This window comes from Callospermophilus lateralis, chromosome 3, assembly GCF_048772815.1.
Source record: "Callospermophilus lateralis isolate mCalLat2 chromosome 3, mCalLat2.hap1, whole genome shotgun sequence".
In the NCBI taxonomy this organism is placed as follows: Eukaryota; Metazoa; Chordata; class Mammalia; order Rodentia; family Sciuridae; genus Callospermophilus; species Callospermophilus lateralis.
The window spans coordinates 185926535-185945546 of record NC_135307.1 but is presented as its reverse complement, the minus strand read 5'-3'; the positions used below and the strand labels follow the sequence as shown (position 1 = coordinate 185945546).

Genomic DNA, 19012 nt, shown 5'->3' with positions numbered 1-19012 from the left:
TTTTTCTTAATGTTTATTTTATTTATTTATTTTTATGTGGTGCTGAGGATCGAACCCAGCACCTTTGGGTGCTAGGCAAGCGCTGTACTGCTGAGCCCCAGCCCCAGTCCCCCTCCTGCTGACTATTGTCTTTAAAACACAGCTTGTAATGCCAGTGACTTGGGAGGCCGAGGCAGGAGGATGCAAGTTCCTCTCTGGCCAGGCCAGCCTTCTCACCCCTCTGTCCTCTACCCCTGCCACTACTCCGCGAAGGTGACCTTCACCTTGGGCTTGGCCTCTGACTTGCTGGACCACTGATCTGCATCCAGAGAAAGAGTGAGTAGTTCTGAGCCTGCACCTTGCCAAGCTCTGCCTGTCCCCACCAGCCGTTGCAAGGACCCTGAGAGGCATAGGAGAAGATGCACCAGCTGTGCCCACCCTGGCTGCAGTTGTCCAAGTGGAAGGTGGTCCTTTTTGGTCTGGCCAGGGACTGTTACCCAGCACTGCCTGGCCACAGCCAGCGCTGCTGCCTAAACTTCAGCCCCTAAAACTTGCTAGCTCTTGCCCCACAGGCCTGTAATCTCTGCTACGAGGGAGGCTGAAGCAGGAGGATCACAATTTCAGGCCTCCCGGGCCTGCCTAACCCACATTGAACCTCTGCTTCCTCCTTTGGGAACTAAGCTGTCACATGCCAGTGGCTTCTGGAAAGTTCTAGGGCTGCCCAGAGTCCTCTGGCTCCTCAGGTTTCAGCTCCATCTCATCTGGACAGCCACCCAGCCCTGTCCCCTGCAGCACTGCCCACTGTGGCTCTCTGCCCATCGCTGTGGGTCCTTCCCATACAGCCCAGCTTCATTATCCTCCCAGGACTGTCCCATCATTGCCCCAAGCCATCAGCTCTGTGAGGGCTGCTCTCTGGGGACTTTAACTGATGTCCACAGTAAGGACACAGGGATGTGTCCCCACCTTCTAAAGAGAGTGTCGGCCACTCAGGTAACAAGTGGAGCGGGCTGGGGAGGGCGCAGAGGGGTCAGCCCCATGGCCCTGCAGGGCACCTCTGAGCGGGGAGGGCCCCCTGAGCGGGGAACACTGCCTTCTTCTGGGCTGTGGAGACCTGTAGAGGGGACTGTCGGATCTGGCACCCCCAGAGGCAGAGGGGAAGCTCGGGCCAGGGCCTGGGCATGGGCATGGGCAGTGGCAGGGAGAGGGTGCAGCCATTTCCTGGTGGGGCCCACTAGAGCCCCTGGCCTGGAGGAGAGTGGGGGGCTCGGGTGGGTCGCTGTGCTGAGAAAACTCCACCCCTGCCCAGGGCCAGGCTCCCCACAGCAGTCCCCATTCATCTCCTTGTCAAAGCTGGGCGGTTCCCCCAGCCCCGTCCCCATGTGTGAGGTGGAAAACACGAACCCTCATGGGGTCTCACAGAACCGATTAAAGAATCCAACACTTCATGGCACAGACAGAACCAGGCCGGTACATGTCTTCATTCCTCCCCTGCAGTTCTTAAGCCCCACGTGAAGGGAGCCAGGTACGAAAGGTAGTGCCATTCGCAGAAAGTTGGGGGTACGTCACGAATCGCTTGAAGGAAAAATCTGGTAAAAACCGTAATTCCGAGGCGTGCTCCTGTTAAATCTCAGTCCTTCTGCCCGTACGTGGCTGGGACATAGCTGGAGAGGAGTAAGGCTGAGGGTCTTGAACTTCAGAATTCCTAAGACAGACTCTTCCTTCTCACCTTCCTTGGCCACCCCTTCTGGGTGGCAGAGACATTAATTAAAATGCTCATTAGAAGTAAAAGAAAGAGCATAGATTTTTCCTCCGATGGTGGGGGTGAGAAATAGAATTTGCCCCTAAAACTTGCTAGCTCTTGCCCCACAGGCCTGTAATCTCTGCTACCGGGAGGCTGAAGCAGGAGGATCACAATTTCAAGACCAACCTGGGCAACTTAGCCAGACCCTGTCTCAAAATGAAAATAAAAAAGGCTAGGGGTGCAGTCCAGTGCAACCCTGGGTTCAGTCCCCAGTGTGGAAGGGGAGGGGGAAAGAGCTGGCTAGCTCTCACCCCTGGCCCTGGAGGAGGACTTTTGAGTCAGTTGGAGAACCCAGTGCCCAAGCTCTTAGACTACAAGTTTTATGTGGAAATACTACTCACATAAAGCTGCTATAATGGTCTATTAAACATTGTAAACTATGAAAATATCCAGAGACACAAGAGAATCAAGAGTGGGAAGCTCTTGGGGCACAAGTGTCCAAATCGGAGGAGAAAAGCGACGCAGGACCCTCAAGTCAGGTTAACAGCAAGTTTCCGGCTCCGCGAGTCATTTGTGGTCTCGCTGCGCCACCTGGCGGCCGCCAGGGCCGGCGCGTCCGCCCACCTGTGGCAGCGGCGAGCAACAGCGCCACCTGTCGGGAGCCGGTAGCTGGCCGGCCTGGGAGGGGTTTCCTTCCAAATGCAGGACCAAGAGAGAAAAAAGGGTGTTCCCTAGTGGTGGCTGTGTTCCCTAATGGTGGCTGTCTTCCCTCAGGATCCGGAAGAAGTGTCTATGGGGCCTGAGCACCTGCCCATAGGTCCTGAATCCTGCACTCCCCACTGGTGCTCAGCCAGGACTCCGGCTGGGCACCTCCTCCATGCTTTGAAAATAAGTGCCAGCATTTTCTGAATATACAAGTGGGAAAGGGGGCTCAGAAGAGAAAGGGGGGCCAGGAAGACCCCCCAGCAATGCCCAGCCTGTCCTCCAGAGGGGTGTGGGATGGAGTTCACCAGCCCCATAGAGAAGGGGCAGTGCTGTGAGCTGGCACTGCTAACGCTGGCAGGTGCCTGTCAAACCGTGGTGTAGGTCATCCTCACTCTGCCACCTGGGTGCTCCACATCCCTGGGCAAGGTGCTGACCATCTATGAGCTTCTGTTCCCTCAGTGGCAAGTGGACATGAGGTGGAACTTGCTCGGTGCCGTTCAGCACCAGCGTCCCTGGAAATGTTAGAAATGCAGAGTCTCAGGCTCTGCCCCAAACCCACTGAATTTAGCATCTCTGGGCAGCGGGGTCAGTGACCTCTTGAACAAACCCTCTCTGGGTTCGGTTGCAGACGGTCTGCTTTCCAGGGTTGTTATGAAAAGAATGAACGAGAGAATGCGGTGGACACCTGGGAAAGTGCTGGGTGGGGCACGCTGTGGCTCTCCAACTTGGCAGAGCCCAAGCAAGGGTTTTCTTTTTCCTTCCTTTCCTTTATTTCATCATTTTTTTTAAGTGTGAAAGGGAGATACGTTGTTCAAATCGCCATGGCAATGCCCCTCCTAGATGATCACCTGGAAGAGCTGAAAGCTGAAACGAGCCATCCGTAGTGGACATCACGCTCACAGCAGCTCTACTCCTAGTAGCCAAAAGGTGGAAGCAACTGAATGTTCCCCAGCTGACGAATGCATGAATAAAACGGGGCTCACCCCTGCAAAGGATATTATTTGGCCATAAAGGGGAACAAAATACTAAGCTGTGATGCAATGTGGGTGAACCCCCAGAACACTATGCTCACGTCAGATACAAAAGGCCTCCCTGGTGTGATTGGATTCACTAGAAATATTCCAAACATGCAAGTCCATTCAGGCAGAAGTGGACTGGCGGTCACTGAAGGCTGCAAGGAGCCTTTGAGGTGTGACTGGGATACTCTGGGATATTTTCTGCTCCCCAGTGTGGTGTGGCAATGCTTGCACCACACTGTGGTGCACTGAAGGCCATCAATGGTAAATTTTGTGTGTTTTGACACAGTAGAGAGAAGAGGTGCCAGTTTTCACAATTCACAAGTCTCTATCCCAGGATTTCCCTGAAGCAAGTGACGCTGGGGTTCAGGGCGCATCTTGCACACATCAGCCTTCATGCTCCACCCAAGGTGCACAGGCGTCGGGTTGGCCTCTCTTTAAAACTGCAGCTCAGTGCACACACACATTTCCTGGGCAACTAGTTCTCTTAATGACACGTCACAGATGCCCCTCCTGCCTTGGCCTATACGTACACAGCAGCTGCTAAATGTGCCCCCCACGTCCCCCTGGTGGGCATTTGGAGTGTTTCCAGGCCTTGCTGCCAGAACAGCTGTTATGAGCCCTCACAAACATGCCCCTTATGTACAAAGGCCTGGTCTCTGCAGGATGATTGACACATGAGGGGTGGCTGGGCCCACTTGCCAGGTTCTAAACATATTGACTGATCGTGATCCTGCAAGGATGTAGGACCTGACCTGCTCCCCCGTTCGGGGTCAGGACACTTCCCAGGCACGCTCACACCCACCACAGCCCAGGCATAATCAGTATTTACCATTTCTCAACTGTAAATTGGGAATGCACACCCACCAAATGGGTCGAGAGTGACATCGCGGTGACACGTTGAGGTGATCTCTTTGGCAGCTGGTGTGGCAGAGCTTCTTGTTACCCTGGGTGGGCTTACTGATTCCTTTGGGATGTCATGAGAGCTGTGTGTGTGATATGTGTGTATTCCCCCTCTGGACAGTTTTGTGGTTCAGGCAGAAATATGTGGCTGTGATCCCCCATGTGAGCCCACCTTTGAGTTTTCAAAGTGGCGCAGACTGCAGCATCTCTGACATTTGCAATGAACACAAACACCGGTGTTTTTCTAAATGTTAATGAGTGTCTGTGTCCCCTGCTGGAGGCTGCCGTAGTCGGTGCGCACTGCGGAGGCAGAGCTCAGCGACTGGAATTTTCCTCTCGCCTTGGAGCTTGTTTTCCTCTCCTGCAGAACTGGCCCTGGAGTTTCAAGTTCAGAGCGCAGTCTGCAAGTTGCTGAGGAAGGCCTCCACTTCATATCAAAATCAGCAAGTCTGAGGGAAATTATTCATCTCCCACTTTGGGAATGATTAGTTCCGGATGGAGACTCTCATTGTATAAGGTTTGCTGAAAATGTATGAGGCTCTCTGGAAACAGAGAGTGCATTGATTCCCAGTGAGTAAACATTTTAAGCAAATTAAGTGGCAGTAGTAATAATAATAATAATGGCTGACATTTTTCAATTGTCTGCTCTATGCCAAGCATCTAATCCCTCCAGTGACAACAGGAGACAGGTGTCACTACCTCAAAGTAAAGATGAGGAAACTGAGGCTCTGACAGGTGATACTGCCTGACCCAGTGCCACACGGCAGGAGGCAGAGGGACATTCTAACCAGATCTGCCAGGCCACAACCCCTGGTGCTTCCTATGGCACTGCAAGACCAAGGGTCTGAGAACACAGTCCACACTGGTCATTTCACCAGCACCACCAGGTTGGGAAGGAGCAGGTGACCTTCACTCCCAAGGCCACCCAAGTAGGAAGGCGGAGAGAGGAATGGAAACCTGGCCTACAACACACGGAATGCATGGCAAAGGTGCTAGGTGCCACAGAGCGGCATGGCCCATGGGAGAGCCTGGTCAACCGTGCTTCTGAAAGGGTCTAGCCAGGGCCAGCGTTAGCTTGCGGAGGGGACTTTGGTGCAAAAACGCAAAGTGCCGAAGAGCAGGTGATGTCCAAGAGACCCAGGGTGCTCGGGGGTCTAGTGGTTCAGCAGGGTAGAATAGCACCTTTGTAGTGATACCTGGAATGGAGGCTACATGGAGGCCAAGTGGCCATGCCAGCCCTGGGAAGGATATTTAGGTCACCCTCTAAGGCCCAGAGTCTGCTCACTGCTTTTTAATTTCCATCACACTTTCCCAAGGAGACAACTTACACACGACAAAGAGGGAGGTTACATGGAGGGGGAAAGGCCAGGGGGCAGGTGTCTCCAGGTGGACATGGGCCTTGGTGGAGCATCCCAGCCACCAAGATGGAAACAGGACAGTGATGCACCTGCCTCCTCGTCCACTTGCAGCCCATGTCCAGCTCTGCTCAGGGCTACAGGTGAGCAGTGTCACTGGCAGTGATGAGACGAGGGGAATCCTCCTGTGCCTCCAAGAGAGACCAGGACAGGCAGCCACATCTCCCGGGGTGCGGAGCTAAATCCAATTCCAGTGGTCACAACTTGAGAGCCCAGGAGAGGCCCTGATGGGTCTCCTCTCTTCTCTCAGACTCCAGCCAGGTTCCCAGTCATGCTCTGGGACAGCAGTGGTACCCAGCACCCTCAGGGACCATGAACAAAGATCTCCTCCACACTTCTCTATAGGAGACCCTTGTCTCAGAGCCGCGGGACCCACCCTGGCAGAACTGGCCAGATGCCGCCTGAGGTCTGCGCTGGCCCAGCCGGCACTGCCACCTCTGCACAGACGGCCCCTCCTGCTGGAGATTGAAAGGCCAGCCCTCCATGTGCAAAGGTGCATGGGAGCTCCTCTCCAAGGAGCCCCACTTCCTCTGCACCAAGAGGGGTGGCCCAGCTGGGCCATGGAGACCACAGCTGCTCCGCCCTCTCCAGGGCCTGGACCTACAAGGATTTCAGGGTCCCACCAAAGTGTTCAGGATCAACCCTCCCCCAATTTTTGTTTGCTCCCAAAGTATGAAAACACAAAAAAAAATTTAACATTTAATGAAATAACTACAAGATGAAACACATCGACCAGTTTGCAGCTTTAAAATTTTGTGATTATGAACGTATTTCTTATACTACATGATTCGGGCTTGTTCCCAGGTGAGATGCAGGGATTGGTTTGGGGTTTTTTTTGGGTTTTTTTGGTGCTGGGGACTGAACCCAGATCCCTGCACAGACTGAGCTGCACCCCAGCTCCAACACAGTGTGTTAGATTGCCTACAGTGAGGAGCTCTCCCCAGGCCCCAAGTGTGCAAATGACCCTGCCACAGACCGAGCAATACTGGCACCACAGAGAGTGAGTGTGTAACTTGCCCTACACCTGGCCAAGCGCCTAATTGAATTGGGGGCAAGTGAAGCTACAGCACTTTCTCCCAGAACTGTGGGTTCAGGTGCCAGGCAGCTGTCTCTCCCAACAAGCAGGACAGCCGAGCAGACCTGGAGTGACGCCACCTGTTAAGTTAAAAGGTGCCCGAGTCACCCCTCCGCACACCTCATTAGCTAAGTGCACTGACCCGTTGGATCGGGGTGACTTAATATCTGCCTATTGACTTTAGGGAACGTCTGCCAAACACAAGATCTCGGCTTGGACGCGGCTGATGCGAAGCTATTTCTTCCTGACTCTTATTTGTCAAACAGGTTGCTGAGCTGGGCAGGCCACGTAGACGAGTACAAGACCCCAGCGTCAACAAGACCTTGCTTGCTGTGACAGCAGGAAATGTGGCCCATTAATTTAAAAGCTGAATCCGGTTTCTGGGATGTAAGTGGGAAGGAAGGGCAGCCAGGACACAGAGTCATTTTCCATCACCGCAAAGACAGCCCCTCGATTGTCAGGAGACCTTGGCCACGCGTTTGGATGCTAGAGGTGGTGCTGGAATATAGGGCTTCAGGAAAACGTAAACAGCCACAGGTGGGTGGGGCAGCAGGTGCATGACATGTGGCACCTTGTGAGCACCCTGGCTGTTCCCTGGCCGTGGCTCAGAGCTGTTCATGGTGCCACTGGGCCTTAGGTTGGTTCCCGGGAGGAGCAGATGAGCTGGACAGCACACAGGGTGTGTGGGTGCCTCAAATCTTCTCACTCTTTCTGTACCATGGCGTCTTCCCCCAAAATTCAAGCCAACATTTAAAAACCAGAAGTTATCCTATCAAAAAGTCAGGTTTCTGCCCTAGAAAGCTCTAGAACCACCAAGCAGCCTTTGGCTTGAATTTCTGCTGTTGCTGGGTCCCGGTGCCCTCTGCAGACCTTCTCTGTTTGCTTCCAAGCCCAGGCCCCCATCTGCAGGGCGGGTGGGCTGCTGCAGGCCCACTCCCAGCCTGACCTGAGGTGGTGTGAGTCGGGCGCAGACACTCAGGGGGTCTGCCTGCCAGCGGGGAGGCTGCGGGGCTGGCACTGGCCACAGCGAGAAGCCAGGCTCTGTCCTGTGTGAGCTCACTCGTCTCCCACTGCCCTCCGCAGCGCCTTGCTGAGGTCCTGAGGCAGCCACGTGGGAGAACCAAGCTCCCCCCCGGCTTGGCTTCTGTCCCTCAAACATGGCTTGGCCACGCTTCCAGAACACCCCTAGCCAGGGAGCGCCCTGCTGCAAGGATCTCACTCACTGAACCCTCGCGACCTCCCGACAGTGGTGGGCACTTGCTTTGCAGAGTGACAGTAGCGCTCATCACTGTGATCCGTCCTGGACAGCGCTGCCCTGAACAGCCTGGGTGGGGGGTCGGTTCCTGTCACCCCCTGCCTCAGCATGACGGGACACGAGGCGCAAACAGCTTAGATTTAAAGGCCGCGCGGGCCTGCGGGTCTGTAATGGGTCAGAACATGCACAGGAACACCCCCTCCCCAAGTCACCCTCCAGCAGGACCGTGAACTCCGTGTCTGAGTCTGGCTCATCTCCCCGTCCCCACCCTGGCGAGCACCACCGGGGTCCCACGGGGTGACCTCTGCCCTCGGCTTTGGTGGGCAGACCGTCTCCAGGGGAGCTAACTTGAGGTCTTCCTGGAACCCAAGCTGGAGCACATCCTCTGGAAGACCTGCCTCAGGATCAGGTCCTTGATGCGCGTCTTCCCCGTCCCCTTGGCCAGCCAGTAGAGCAGGAACAGGCGCTGCTCCGTCAGCTTGCGGTTCACGCAGCGGGCAATGGAGATGGGGGTCTCCCCCTTGGCATCCTTCTCCTGGATGGGGGCCCCGTGCTCCAGCAGGAGTTTCATACAGTCCAGCCGGCCCATGGCGACGGTCACGTGCAGGGGCGTCCTGCCCAGGGGCGTGCTATCCAGGAAGTTGGTACCTGTAAAATGAGAAAGCCTGGTCAGCGAGGGCCACTCTCCTGGCCTGAGCCCTCCCTCAGAGACAGTTGGCACCAGAAACACAGGAGGGGCCGGACCGGGCACTGCTGCCCTTCCAGCACCCCTCAGCACCAGCCTGTCCCCTCGTGACAGCCAGTGTCTTTCCACAGTGCCATGTCATCTCCCACTTAGACCTCATCACGGCAATCCCCCTGCTGTGGGGTTAATGTCTTGATCTTTGCTGCTCTCTCACCCATACCCCCCGCCCCAATCAGTGCAGCACCAGCCCTCCACATTCTTCCTCCATGACCCTGCCCACGGTGGAGGGTCTAATTTCACCTACCTTCTGTCTTTACCCTTAAACCCTGCTCTGCATCCTGCCCCCGGCCCTTTGTACAAACTGTTCCTGTCACAAACAAAACTCTTGCCTGTTTTTCCCCAGTCCTGGGACAACTCTTGTCCTTCTTAGTGTTCCATTCACCTTCCTGGGAAGCCCTCCTCAGCTCCCCTTCCCCACAGCACCCCTGCATGAATTCAGCAGACATCTGCCACCTTCAGGATACCCCCATGCGACTGACCATGGAGTTAATTATTTGTAATCTGTTAACTTCCCCAGTGAGCTCCAAGAGGGTAGAAGATACTCATTTTGATCACTGCTGTTTTCACCCCAGGCACGTAGCTCGGGCCTGGAGGAGACAGGCACTGGGAAGTGACGGACGATCAGCCGCCTGACTCATGGACAGATCTCCCTTCGATTGAATGCCTCACTGTCTCCCGAAGATGGACGGGCTAATGGCAGGTGTCCAGTGTGGACTTGTTGAATCGAATCAAATTCTGGGTAACAAATATCATGACACAGAAAACAAGGCGATTCAATTAAACTCGGCTGACATTTCTGGGGCCTGTTTTCATGAGCTATGGCTGGCTGGTGAGGCGAAGTCTCCATCAGACTCTGGATGGTGGAGTCCACCCCACATGCCTCCTCCCAGCAGCATCTGCAGGGGACACAAAACTTTGCAAAGCCGGCTGTCATTTTTTTAACTGGTGCCTTCAAATACATCACGGTTCCATCAGAGTGAAAATGACTTTTCATGAGCTTAAAGGACTGCTGGGTTATAAGAAGCCGTATTTCATTCTTCAACAGGAAAGAGGCAGTGGAGGAAGGCAGAGGGCACAGTCGCCAACCCTCGCCCAGCTCAGAGGTTCATGTGCCCGACACGCAGCCCAGTCATCCTGCCAAGGAAACCCGGGCTGCTCTCCGCCGTGCTTGGTGGAGTGGGGATAATAGAGGAGCTGAGAGGAGGGGTCTGACGTGAAGCCTGCCCGTCAAGCCCACACGACCTCGCCAGCCTCCTCTCCCCAGGGGCCCTGCAGCTCTTGCCTACACGTTTCCAACCTTCTGCATCTCAATCATGAGCACGCCCCCCACACACAAAATACCCCGTGTCCGAGGAGGATAAAGAATACTCTGGCAGAATCTCAAGCAAAGCCCTTCAATTCAGAGGCAATGCGGGCTCCCTGGGGACAGACAGAACAATGGTCACCCCTAAGTGGAGGCAAGAGTGAGAAGAGTCTGGGGAGAATGTCACCAGAGGAAGTAACTGCAAGACTTGCAGAAAGAAGGCAGGGCCGGTCCGAGGACCACCTGTGGGCCAGGCTACCTGGGACGTTCCAACTGCAGGTGGGACTGGAATTGTGCAAACAGTGTGGCCATGTCCCCAGCAGTGTTCTGGTTGGAAATAACATGCCAGGAAACCCTTTGCTGCTCCCTGTCCTGGAGTCTTGAACTTCTGTCTCCCTGCAACAGGCAGCATCTTCCAGGGTCTGAACTGAGACATTCCCAGACACCTATGGAGGCCTGGCCCGGACCCAGCTCTGTGAGTGACAGGACTCAGACCCAGGGAATCAGCACTTGAAGGAACCAGGAAGACCAAGATGCTGTCCCCCGAGACTCTCCAAAGTACCATGCTTTCTGCCCAGATTACCTTGTTCTAGAAGGTACCGCACAGCGTCATAGTGACCTCTGTGGGAGGCAATGTACAAGGCCACAAATGCTCTCTGGGATGTCCACCGCTTCCACTTCTCACCCTCCAAGTAGCGTGAATTTGCTGTTTGGTAGAAGGAATCTTCAGTGATTCCGAGGCAGGACAGCTGGGTGAGAGAACACAGACAGTTACTCTGGGAAGTGCAGCAGTTGTGGTCAGAGGCTGAGGGCGGCTCAGGGAAGGTCTGTCTGCTTGACCCACACCAAGGTGCATGATGGGAAAGGAGAGGGCAAAGCCTCATCAAGAAATGGTAGGACGCCAGGGAAGGATGGGGGGGGACACTCTTCAACGCCCCGTGGGTGCTCCCAGGACAAAATCACCATCCGTCAACTTGGGGAGGCAGGAACATCCCAGTCAATGTTTTAACGAGAACAAATAGCTTTTTTGGTGGCCAGAGGAAGGTAGTTGTGGCCTTAACAAAGATACCAGCCAAGATATGGCCTCGCCAGAGGGCAGCCCAAGGGGGAAGTCTCCTCGAGACGGCCCGAATTCTGGCCTCCTGTCCACTTTTGTGCCAGTGCCTCTGTGGAGCACTCTGAACCCCTCTCACAGGGGCATAGCCCTGTCATATGGTCACCTCGTGGAACATGGGAGAAAGGCTGCAGGATCCACAGGAAGGACTCTGCCCCAGACATCAGGGCCAGGTGGGGAACAGCACAGGGAACAGAGGTGACAGACATATAAGGACATGGGTCGTGGCAGTTCTGACTCGAGACCCCAAACAGGAGAGAGAGAACCCTACATCAGGGCGAGAGCCAGAAAGCTGAGCCCAGACCAAACTGCTGGCAGCAGAATAAAGGCCCAGGGATGGGGATGCTGGGACACAGAAGGGACAGCAGCAAGGACGGGTCTGGACGAGGATTGCAATGACCGGGACGACCCGCCCTTCCTGCCAGGGCCTGCGGCCGGCCCTTGCTTGGCCACAGCCCAGCGAGGGAACTGCACCCTCTCCCCCTGAATCTGATCCACAGGAAAACATCCACCTATCCCCGTGTCAGCGATTCATCTTCTCTGATGGGTAAACATCCTGGTCTTTGTCCTTCCCTTCCACCCAGAGTCAGCTGAGTGCCCCGCGGGGGAGGCCTGGCAAACAGTGGGTCCTGCTGCCATCCAGGGTGCTGTGGGCGCCCCCAGAACTGGGTCACCTCCCGCTCACCTGGGCACGGCCGCAGCAGCACACACGGCCGCAGCAGGCAGGCAAGGCCCAGAGCTCTGGAGCCCTCCACCAGGGTCAAGTGACTCGCAACCTCAGAAGGCAAACGGACGTCTGCGCTGCCTCGATGGTGGGGGGTGAGGGATGAGTGGGTCCCTAAGCCATAAATAAGTCAAGTCCGTGGAACTGTGCGCCCCGAGAGTGAGGGGAAGCTCCTGAAACAGTGTGCCATCGTGGGGACCAAGGTCCTCATCTTTCTTCCTTTCTCTGGAGCCTCCACTCAAACCCTCACACTAAAGATTGTCGCTCTGCGCAACACCCGTGGAAAGAAGCGGGAAGCACCTTACTGAGGTCCCCTTCCACGGCTGCCAAAACCAGTTCTATCCAGCCATCATAATGCCAGATGCTCAGGGAAATCACTCCTCCGGGCACGACGTCATGGAACTTGAGGGTGCCGTCATCTACCATATCTCCTGTGGGGAGCAATGTTTCCTTTTAGAAAATTGGGCATTAAAGAAAACTTATTACATCGGCTAGGAGATTATCTGACCTTGGGAATCGCAAAGATAATTTTAGAATCTTGAACAAAGATCTCATTTGATGATTCCGCATGAGCCTGTTGTCGTTAATGCTTTTTAGAAAATTAATTTGGCTCGGCTCGGATTGAAGCTGGACCAAAAACACAATGGCAACCATTTATAAAATTCTGCAATGATAGCTTGTCCTGTTGCGAAAAAGTACATGAGTCAGTAAAGACGTTTTATGAGGCAGACTCTTTGTAAGAGAACTACTTAAACTTGAGGCAACTATGTATTGCGGTAAAATGCATTTACACGAGTTACATACGTTGAACTAAAAGACCAACTCTGGTCAATGTGGTCATTTGCTAATCAAAGAGGTGACAGTGACCCAAAATTGTTGGATTCACATGACTACCCTGGGCAGGGTTTCTCCATGCTGGCACACCTGACATTTTGAACTTGAGTGCTCTCTGCCCTGCGCACTTCAGGACGTGAGGCAGCCTCCCTGGTCTCTACCCAAGGGGACCAGCAGCCCCTGCACCTCGTTCCCATAGTCAAAAACGTCTTCAGGTGTTGCCAATGGCCCCGGGGGACAAGATCATCTCAAGGCAGACCTATGGCCACGTAAGGAGCAAATATTGACTTCCACTGTGCTGGGGCTTGGCGTGTTTGAGCTCCTAAGCCTGTCATCACCTGGCACAGAGGCTTATCCACCTGAAGGACCCAGGGTGGGTCTGTTCTAAGTTCACAGATCCGGGCTCTGGGGAAGACCATCGGCAGTGGTAACATGAATATTAATAGAGAGCATTTTTTAGGCGGTTCAGTTGTATTTGGTTGACCTTTTCAAACACATGCGTTTTCTCGCGTTGGCCATCTACAGTCTCAAGAATGACAAGTGTGCCTCGGGTCTGCCCATGCCAGGCCAACGCACATTCCCAGGGAGTGGAGCTCGCTGGTCTGCTGGGCTCAGGTGGCAGGGACCCCTGTGGGCCTGTGTGTTCAGTCCTTCACAGTGAGTGCCTTGTGCCTGCACTAAGTTCTTTGATCCTCTCTACAACCCCTCAAGACAGGTGCACCTCCGTCTGCTAGGAGCAAGCAGAGGCTCCCCTGGCTGGAATGGGCAAAGCCATCTCCTAACAGACTGGCCTCCGTTCAGTGCCAGGAGCTTTGTGGGCTCTAGGGACACCATTTGATCACTAGAAATTCCGAAGAGTGGATGGAAGTGGAGGATAGTGACTAACCAATCTGTTCATCGGGGTCCTGTCGGTGGTTGGAACACAGAGGATCTTTAGCAATCAGTCTAAGACAACTCGACTTCCAGACAGCTCTGAGACACTGAGGAAAGCTGTGCTCCCTGGCAAAGGCGGGCAGGTGACACATGCAGAGCATGCCCCTTGACAGGCAGACTGCCAGGCCTTAGGCGCAAGCACTATCGCCAGCTAAGTCAATCAGCAGAGTTGCCCAAGGATAGGAAGGGCGCCCCTCGCCTCACTCGCTGACTCCCTGACCACTTGCTTGGATGGGAGGCTCACGCACGATCTCATTCGCTCTTCCCTCTTCCGCCTTCGCAGTGGGCAAGAGCAGCATCCCCAGATTATAGACAGTAGCCCAAATTTCTCCCAACACTGAAGTAGTATCATCTTCTCTCTCGTTTGCCATCCACAGGAAGGACTGCGCAACAGAGAGGGGTCATGCTCTGTAGCAGTTGCTAAGTGGCTGCTGAGTGACAGCTCTGTGACATCAGTGTTAACTCACCCCATCTCTCTCTTTCCCTCTTAACTCTCTTGAATTTATTGCTCAGCAGGGCTCATCAGTGAAAATAAATGAACAGAAGGGGTCCAGACATTTGTAGTTGGAGATACATAATTTTCAAATTACTTGTGGGGGACCCTTAATCAGCCCTTCAATGATTCACCGTCGTTCTTAACATGTGAGGTACAGTCTAGGCTCGAGACACTCTTCCTGCTAAATAAGGCCTTGAAAATGCCCAAGAACATCTTTTGAATGTTCCTGCAGAAAAATATGCCATGGAAAAACGTTGAACCTATTTTAAAGAGTGCAAAAGCGTCTTGGCCTTCACTGCCCGTTTGGAGTTTCCTGAGTCATTCCTGTCCATGGGGGAACAGCACGGAGAATTCCAGAGCTAATGGGGCTCTGCTTTACGGATTAGGAAACTGAGCCCAGAAGGGCAGTCCGGGAGCTGGCTGGTGGAGACAGGCTGCTCTCAGGTCTCGTCTCCATCGCCTCCCGGCCCTGCAGTACAGCTGCAGTCTCTCTGCAATATCGGCTCCTCACATCTCTGTGCAGCAGCCCAGAGATTTTTTTTTTTTTAATATCTTCATTTTCTTGAAGTGTTTTGCGTTGATTTCAACCGGGTGGGGAGATGATGGATCTCGGGGGCTTTGATCCTGTTCTCATATCCTAAATACTGTAGGGAATTGGGATAGGGAAACCACGTCCTCAGGTTGAGGGAAGGAGATGAGTGGAGGGAGACCTGAGCCGTGCGGTCTTTGGCCTCCCCCAGGTACCTACCTCCCACATGGGATTTGTCTGGACAAAGGATCTTTGGGGGTCCTGATTCAGGCATGGTGAGCTTCGGATACTGAGCTCTGATTCCGGTTGGGCTAGCTTTGAGCTCCTAGGCAAGAACACAGCTCAGAATTCAGGATTCTGATACAGACTGGGTTAGAGCCAGTACTGGGGTTCAAATGTGGACAGGGTTTGCTTTGAGCTTTGGGGTCCTGATAAGGACAGAATTTGCTCTGGATTTGGGATTCTGATGAAAGCAAGGTTTGCTGTTTGTTTAGGAGTCCTGGTTTGGGAAGGGTCTCTTGTATGGTATTTGGAGTCCTTGTATGGCCAGGACTTGTTTTGGGATTTGGGGGTTCTCATGAAGCCCGGATAGTGTGGAAACTGTAGGTTAGAAAATCAGGCAGGTCTACACTGAGATTTGGGGTCTTGGTGATAGGATCTGCTCCAAGATTTAGGGTTCTGACTGAATTCGGCAGGGTTTGGTCTATAATTGGGGATCCTTGTATGGTTGGGTTTAGCTAAAAGAATCTGAGTTTCAAATATAAGTATAGTTTGCTTTTGAGTTTTGGGGTCCTCATACAGGCAAAGCTTATTTTGAACCTTGACTTCCTGACATGGACATGGTTGACTTCAACCTTGGAGAGTTGGGGTAGCTGTGATTTCATGGAAGTTTGTGGGTTCAGTATGGGAATATTTCATTTGAGTTTTGGGGTCCTGTTGTAGGCAGGATTTGTCTCATTCTTGGAAATCTTCTGAGGACACTTTGCCTGGATTGGGGTTCCAATGCGGTCATGGTAACCCCAGGGACTAGCTTTAAGATGTGGGCACAGCTGGCTTTGGGTTTGGGGGTCTGGATGAGGACAGGGTTTGTCTGGGGCTTTGACAAAAGTTGTTGATGATCTGGGGTGTGGAGATAGAGATGGCTAACTGGAGACGGGATTCAGAATCCAGAGTTTTGGGTAGAGTCTGCTCTGGGATTTAGGATTTCGTGGACACCAGGGCAGCTCCAGGATCTGAGGGGCAAATGTGACAGTGCTTGCAGAGAGATCATGGGACCCTGAGGGGGCAGGGTTCTTCTCCAAGTTTGGCACCCTGGTGTGGACACGGCTGTTGGAGGACTCAGGTTCTGAAGGTCACATGACTATCTTGGGGATTTGGGGCTCAACATCTGGCCAAGTTTGTCCTTGGTTTTGGGGTCCTGAGGTGGGTAGGGTTTGTATTGAGCTCTGACATCCTTGTGTGGACATGGTTGCCAGAGGACTCCGGGTTCTGAGGTAGTACTCCAGTGTGGAGATCTGGGATTCGGTTCTTGTTGGGGTACTGAGGTAGTCCAGGTTGGTTTGAATTTTGGCGTCTTTGTGTGGACCCAGTTGCTGGAGGAGTCAGGGTTCTGAGGTAATGGTCATTACCTGAAGACTTGGGGTTCAAATCTGGCCATTTGTTTTGGGTCTTGGGGTCCTGGGATGGGCAACGCTTCAGTTAGTCCTTGTGTGGACACCACTGATGGAAGTTTTGGGGTTCTGACGTAGCAATGGTTAGCTTGGAGATTTGGGGTTGAGTCTTGGGCATGTATGCTCTGTTTTGAGGTCCTAGTGTGGGCAGGGCTTGTTTTGAGTTTTAACATCTTTGCATGGGCATGGCTGATGGAAGTTTGGGGGGTCTAACATAATAATGGTTAGCCTGGAACTGGGACTCAGTCTTGGGACGTCTGTTCTGAACTGGGGTCCCAGCGTGGGCATTCAAGCTCTGGCATGCTTGCATGGACACAGTTGCTGGAGGACTCCAGTTGTGAGGTGGTCATCATTAGCCTAGGGATTGGGGGTTTCAAATTTGGCAAGGTTTTTTCTGAGCTTAGGGGTCCTGTGGGGGGGAGGGTTGGAATTTTAGCTTCCTTGGAGAGACCCAGCTGGTGAAGGATCTGGGGTTTGAGGCTATATTGTTTAGCTTGGAGATTTGGGGTTCAGTCATGGGCAGTTCTGTTCTGGGCTGGGGTCCTGAGATCATCAGGGTTTGTCTCAGGCTTTGTGAGCTTGTGAGAACATGGCTGGCTAGGGGACTTGGGGTTCCAATGTTGACAAGTATGACATGAGGATTTGGGTTTGCTTGGAGTTTGGGGTTTTGACAGGCAGATTGTCCTGGGTTTAGGGGTACTTCTGAGGATAGGGGTTTTTTTGTTTGTTCGGTTTATGGTCTTGTATGGACACAGCTGGCTTTGGGGCATAGGTCCCTTATGAAGACATGGGGAACTTGAGGGTCTGGGCTTCTGGGGTACCTTGCTGTGGTGTGGAGATCTGGGGTCCTCCTATGAGCTGGACTTACTAGAGGTTGGCAGATGTAGTCTGACCCAGGCAGGATTTCTGTGGACTAGGGGGCCTGCTGTGAGGTCTGCTTTGAGTTTGGGGTCTGTTGTGAATCCAGTATTTTGGGCTGAAAAGTCCCTATGTGGCTAAGACCCCCCAGTGGCTCTTCCACCTGGGGTTTAAAGGTGGCCGGTGTGTGTTAACACCCGGGGTACCCTCGCAGGCAGGCCTCCCTTTATAACTCAGGCAGGAGGAGTACCAGGTACCCCTCACCGGAGCTCAAGGGACGTGGGGAGGGCAGGGGCCACCTTGGTCCAAGTAGTGGAGCCGCTGGAGGTTGAAGGGGATGCCGACAATCAGGTCCAGGTCCTCTCTAAGCTCCCGCACGGTCGTGTCACCGCGGCAGTTTGACACTCGGAACACCTCCCCAGTGTCCTCTAGCCGCACCCGCAAGAAGAAGACCTCAGGGTCCGAGTCCACCGGCTCACCGGCCTGCTGCTTGCTCTGGCTGCGGGCGCGGGCCCTGGGCGGCAAAGAGGCCTGGCGCGGGGCGCCCCCCAGCGGCCGCTCGGGTAGCGCACTGCCCGCCCCCGCCGCCCGCCGCATGGCCAGGCCGCGCGTCATCCCTGCTGGAGCGCAGTGGCCACGCGTCATTGCCGCCCCCGCGCGCCCCGGGTCCACGCCCCCGCCTGACTGTGACGACGGGCGGTAGCGGCCAGGCACCGGGCAGGACAATGCGTGGCCTCCGAGGGTCTGAGCTACCTGACCAGGCGCTGGCCTCCGCTCGCCCCCGCCCCTGTCACCCTCAATAACAGTGTGTGTGTGTGTGTGGGGGGGGGGGTGTTCTTGCTGCTGCTGGGAAACTGTTCCCTCTCCGGGTCTGTTTAAAATACAATCTTGGCGTAATTCAGGGCAAGCCACCTGGAGGAATTGCGCGTGAGAAAGTCTCCACGTTGTTCAGGGGGCAGCCAGGTGCAGACCTTGGCCAGGGACCAGTCAGCGTGGCAGAAACGACGTGGGCTCGCCAGAGGCCTCCAAGGAAATTCGCAAAATGACACTAAACCTCACCAACTCTGAAAATGTCCTTGAGTGCATGGAGGGAGAAAGGTGTTTCCATCAATTCACCCAGCTTTCAAGTAAACAGGAAGTTTACCTGTGGGCTCAAGTCACACTCAGCAAGGAGCCCAGGAGCAATTAACACTTACAAACAGGGGCGGGGCGGAGGCAGGCAGAGGAGAGAGGGGAGCCAAGAACCACCTTGGAAAATTCTGTTGTTACAAAAAAGAATCAAACCTAAGCTTTGAGATACTTTCTGAAAAGAAACTGCAGTCAGGAGGAATCTTTGCTTTGGAAAGGCATTCACATTATAGACAATTTTAACATACAAATTGTAAATAAAGGTTAATTATTTATCGGAGTCCCTAAGGGCCTCACAGGCACCTTGTAGTTCAGCATGCAAATTCTACACCTCATAACACTTGTAGAAGCTCATTTTTTTCCCTTAATGGTAAATTAATCTCTGTATAGAATACAAGATTGCAGTTGAATAACTGTATTTAATACTAGATTAACAGATTTTAACAACATGACAGTCTCACTTTCTGAGCAATAAAAAAAATTAAAGATTGCTTGTTACCAAAGAAAAACAGTATCTCCAAGATTTTTTTTTTTTTAATATGTGGCTTCTGATTGTGATTAACTCATTCTGTCAAAGTTGCCTAAATGT

General features: G+C 53.6%; 1 protein-coding gene across 1 annotated transcript; it reads right to left on the bottom strand.

Annotated features, from left to right (window-relative positions):
- Positions 1 to 239: 239 nt before the first annotated feature.
- On the bottom strand, positions 240 to 17940 carry Ankrd60 (ankyrin repeat domain 60). The gene is made up of 5 exons (XM_076849488.1): positions 17595 to 17940; positions 12276 to 12406; positions 10721 to 10886; positions 8438 to 8737; positions 240 to 298 (listed from the first exon to the last, which is right to left on the bottom strand). Exons 1-5 carry the CDS (start codon positions 17938 to 17940, stop codon positions 240 to 242), a joined length of 1002 nt encoding a protein of 333 aa, XP_076705603.1.
- Positions 17941 to 19012: the final 1072 nt, after the last annotated feature.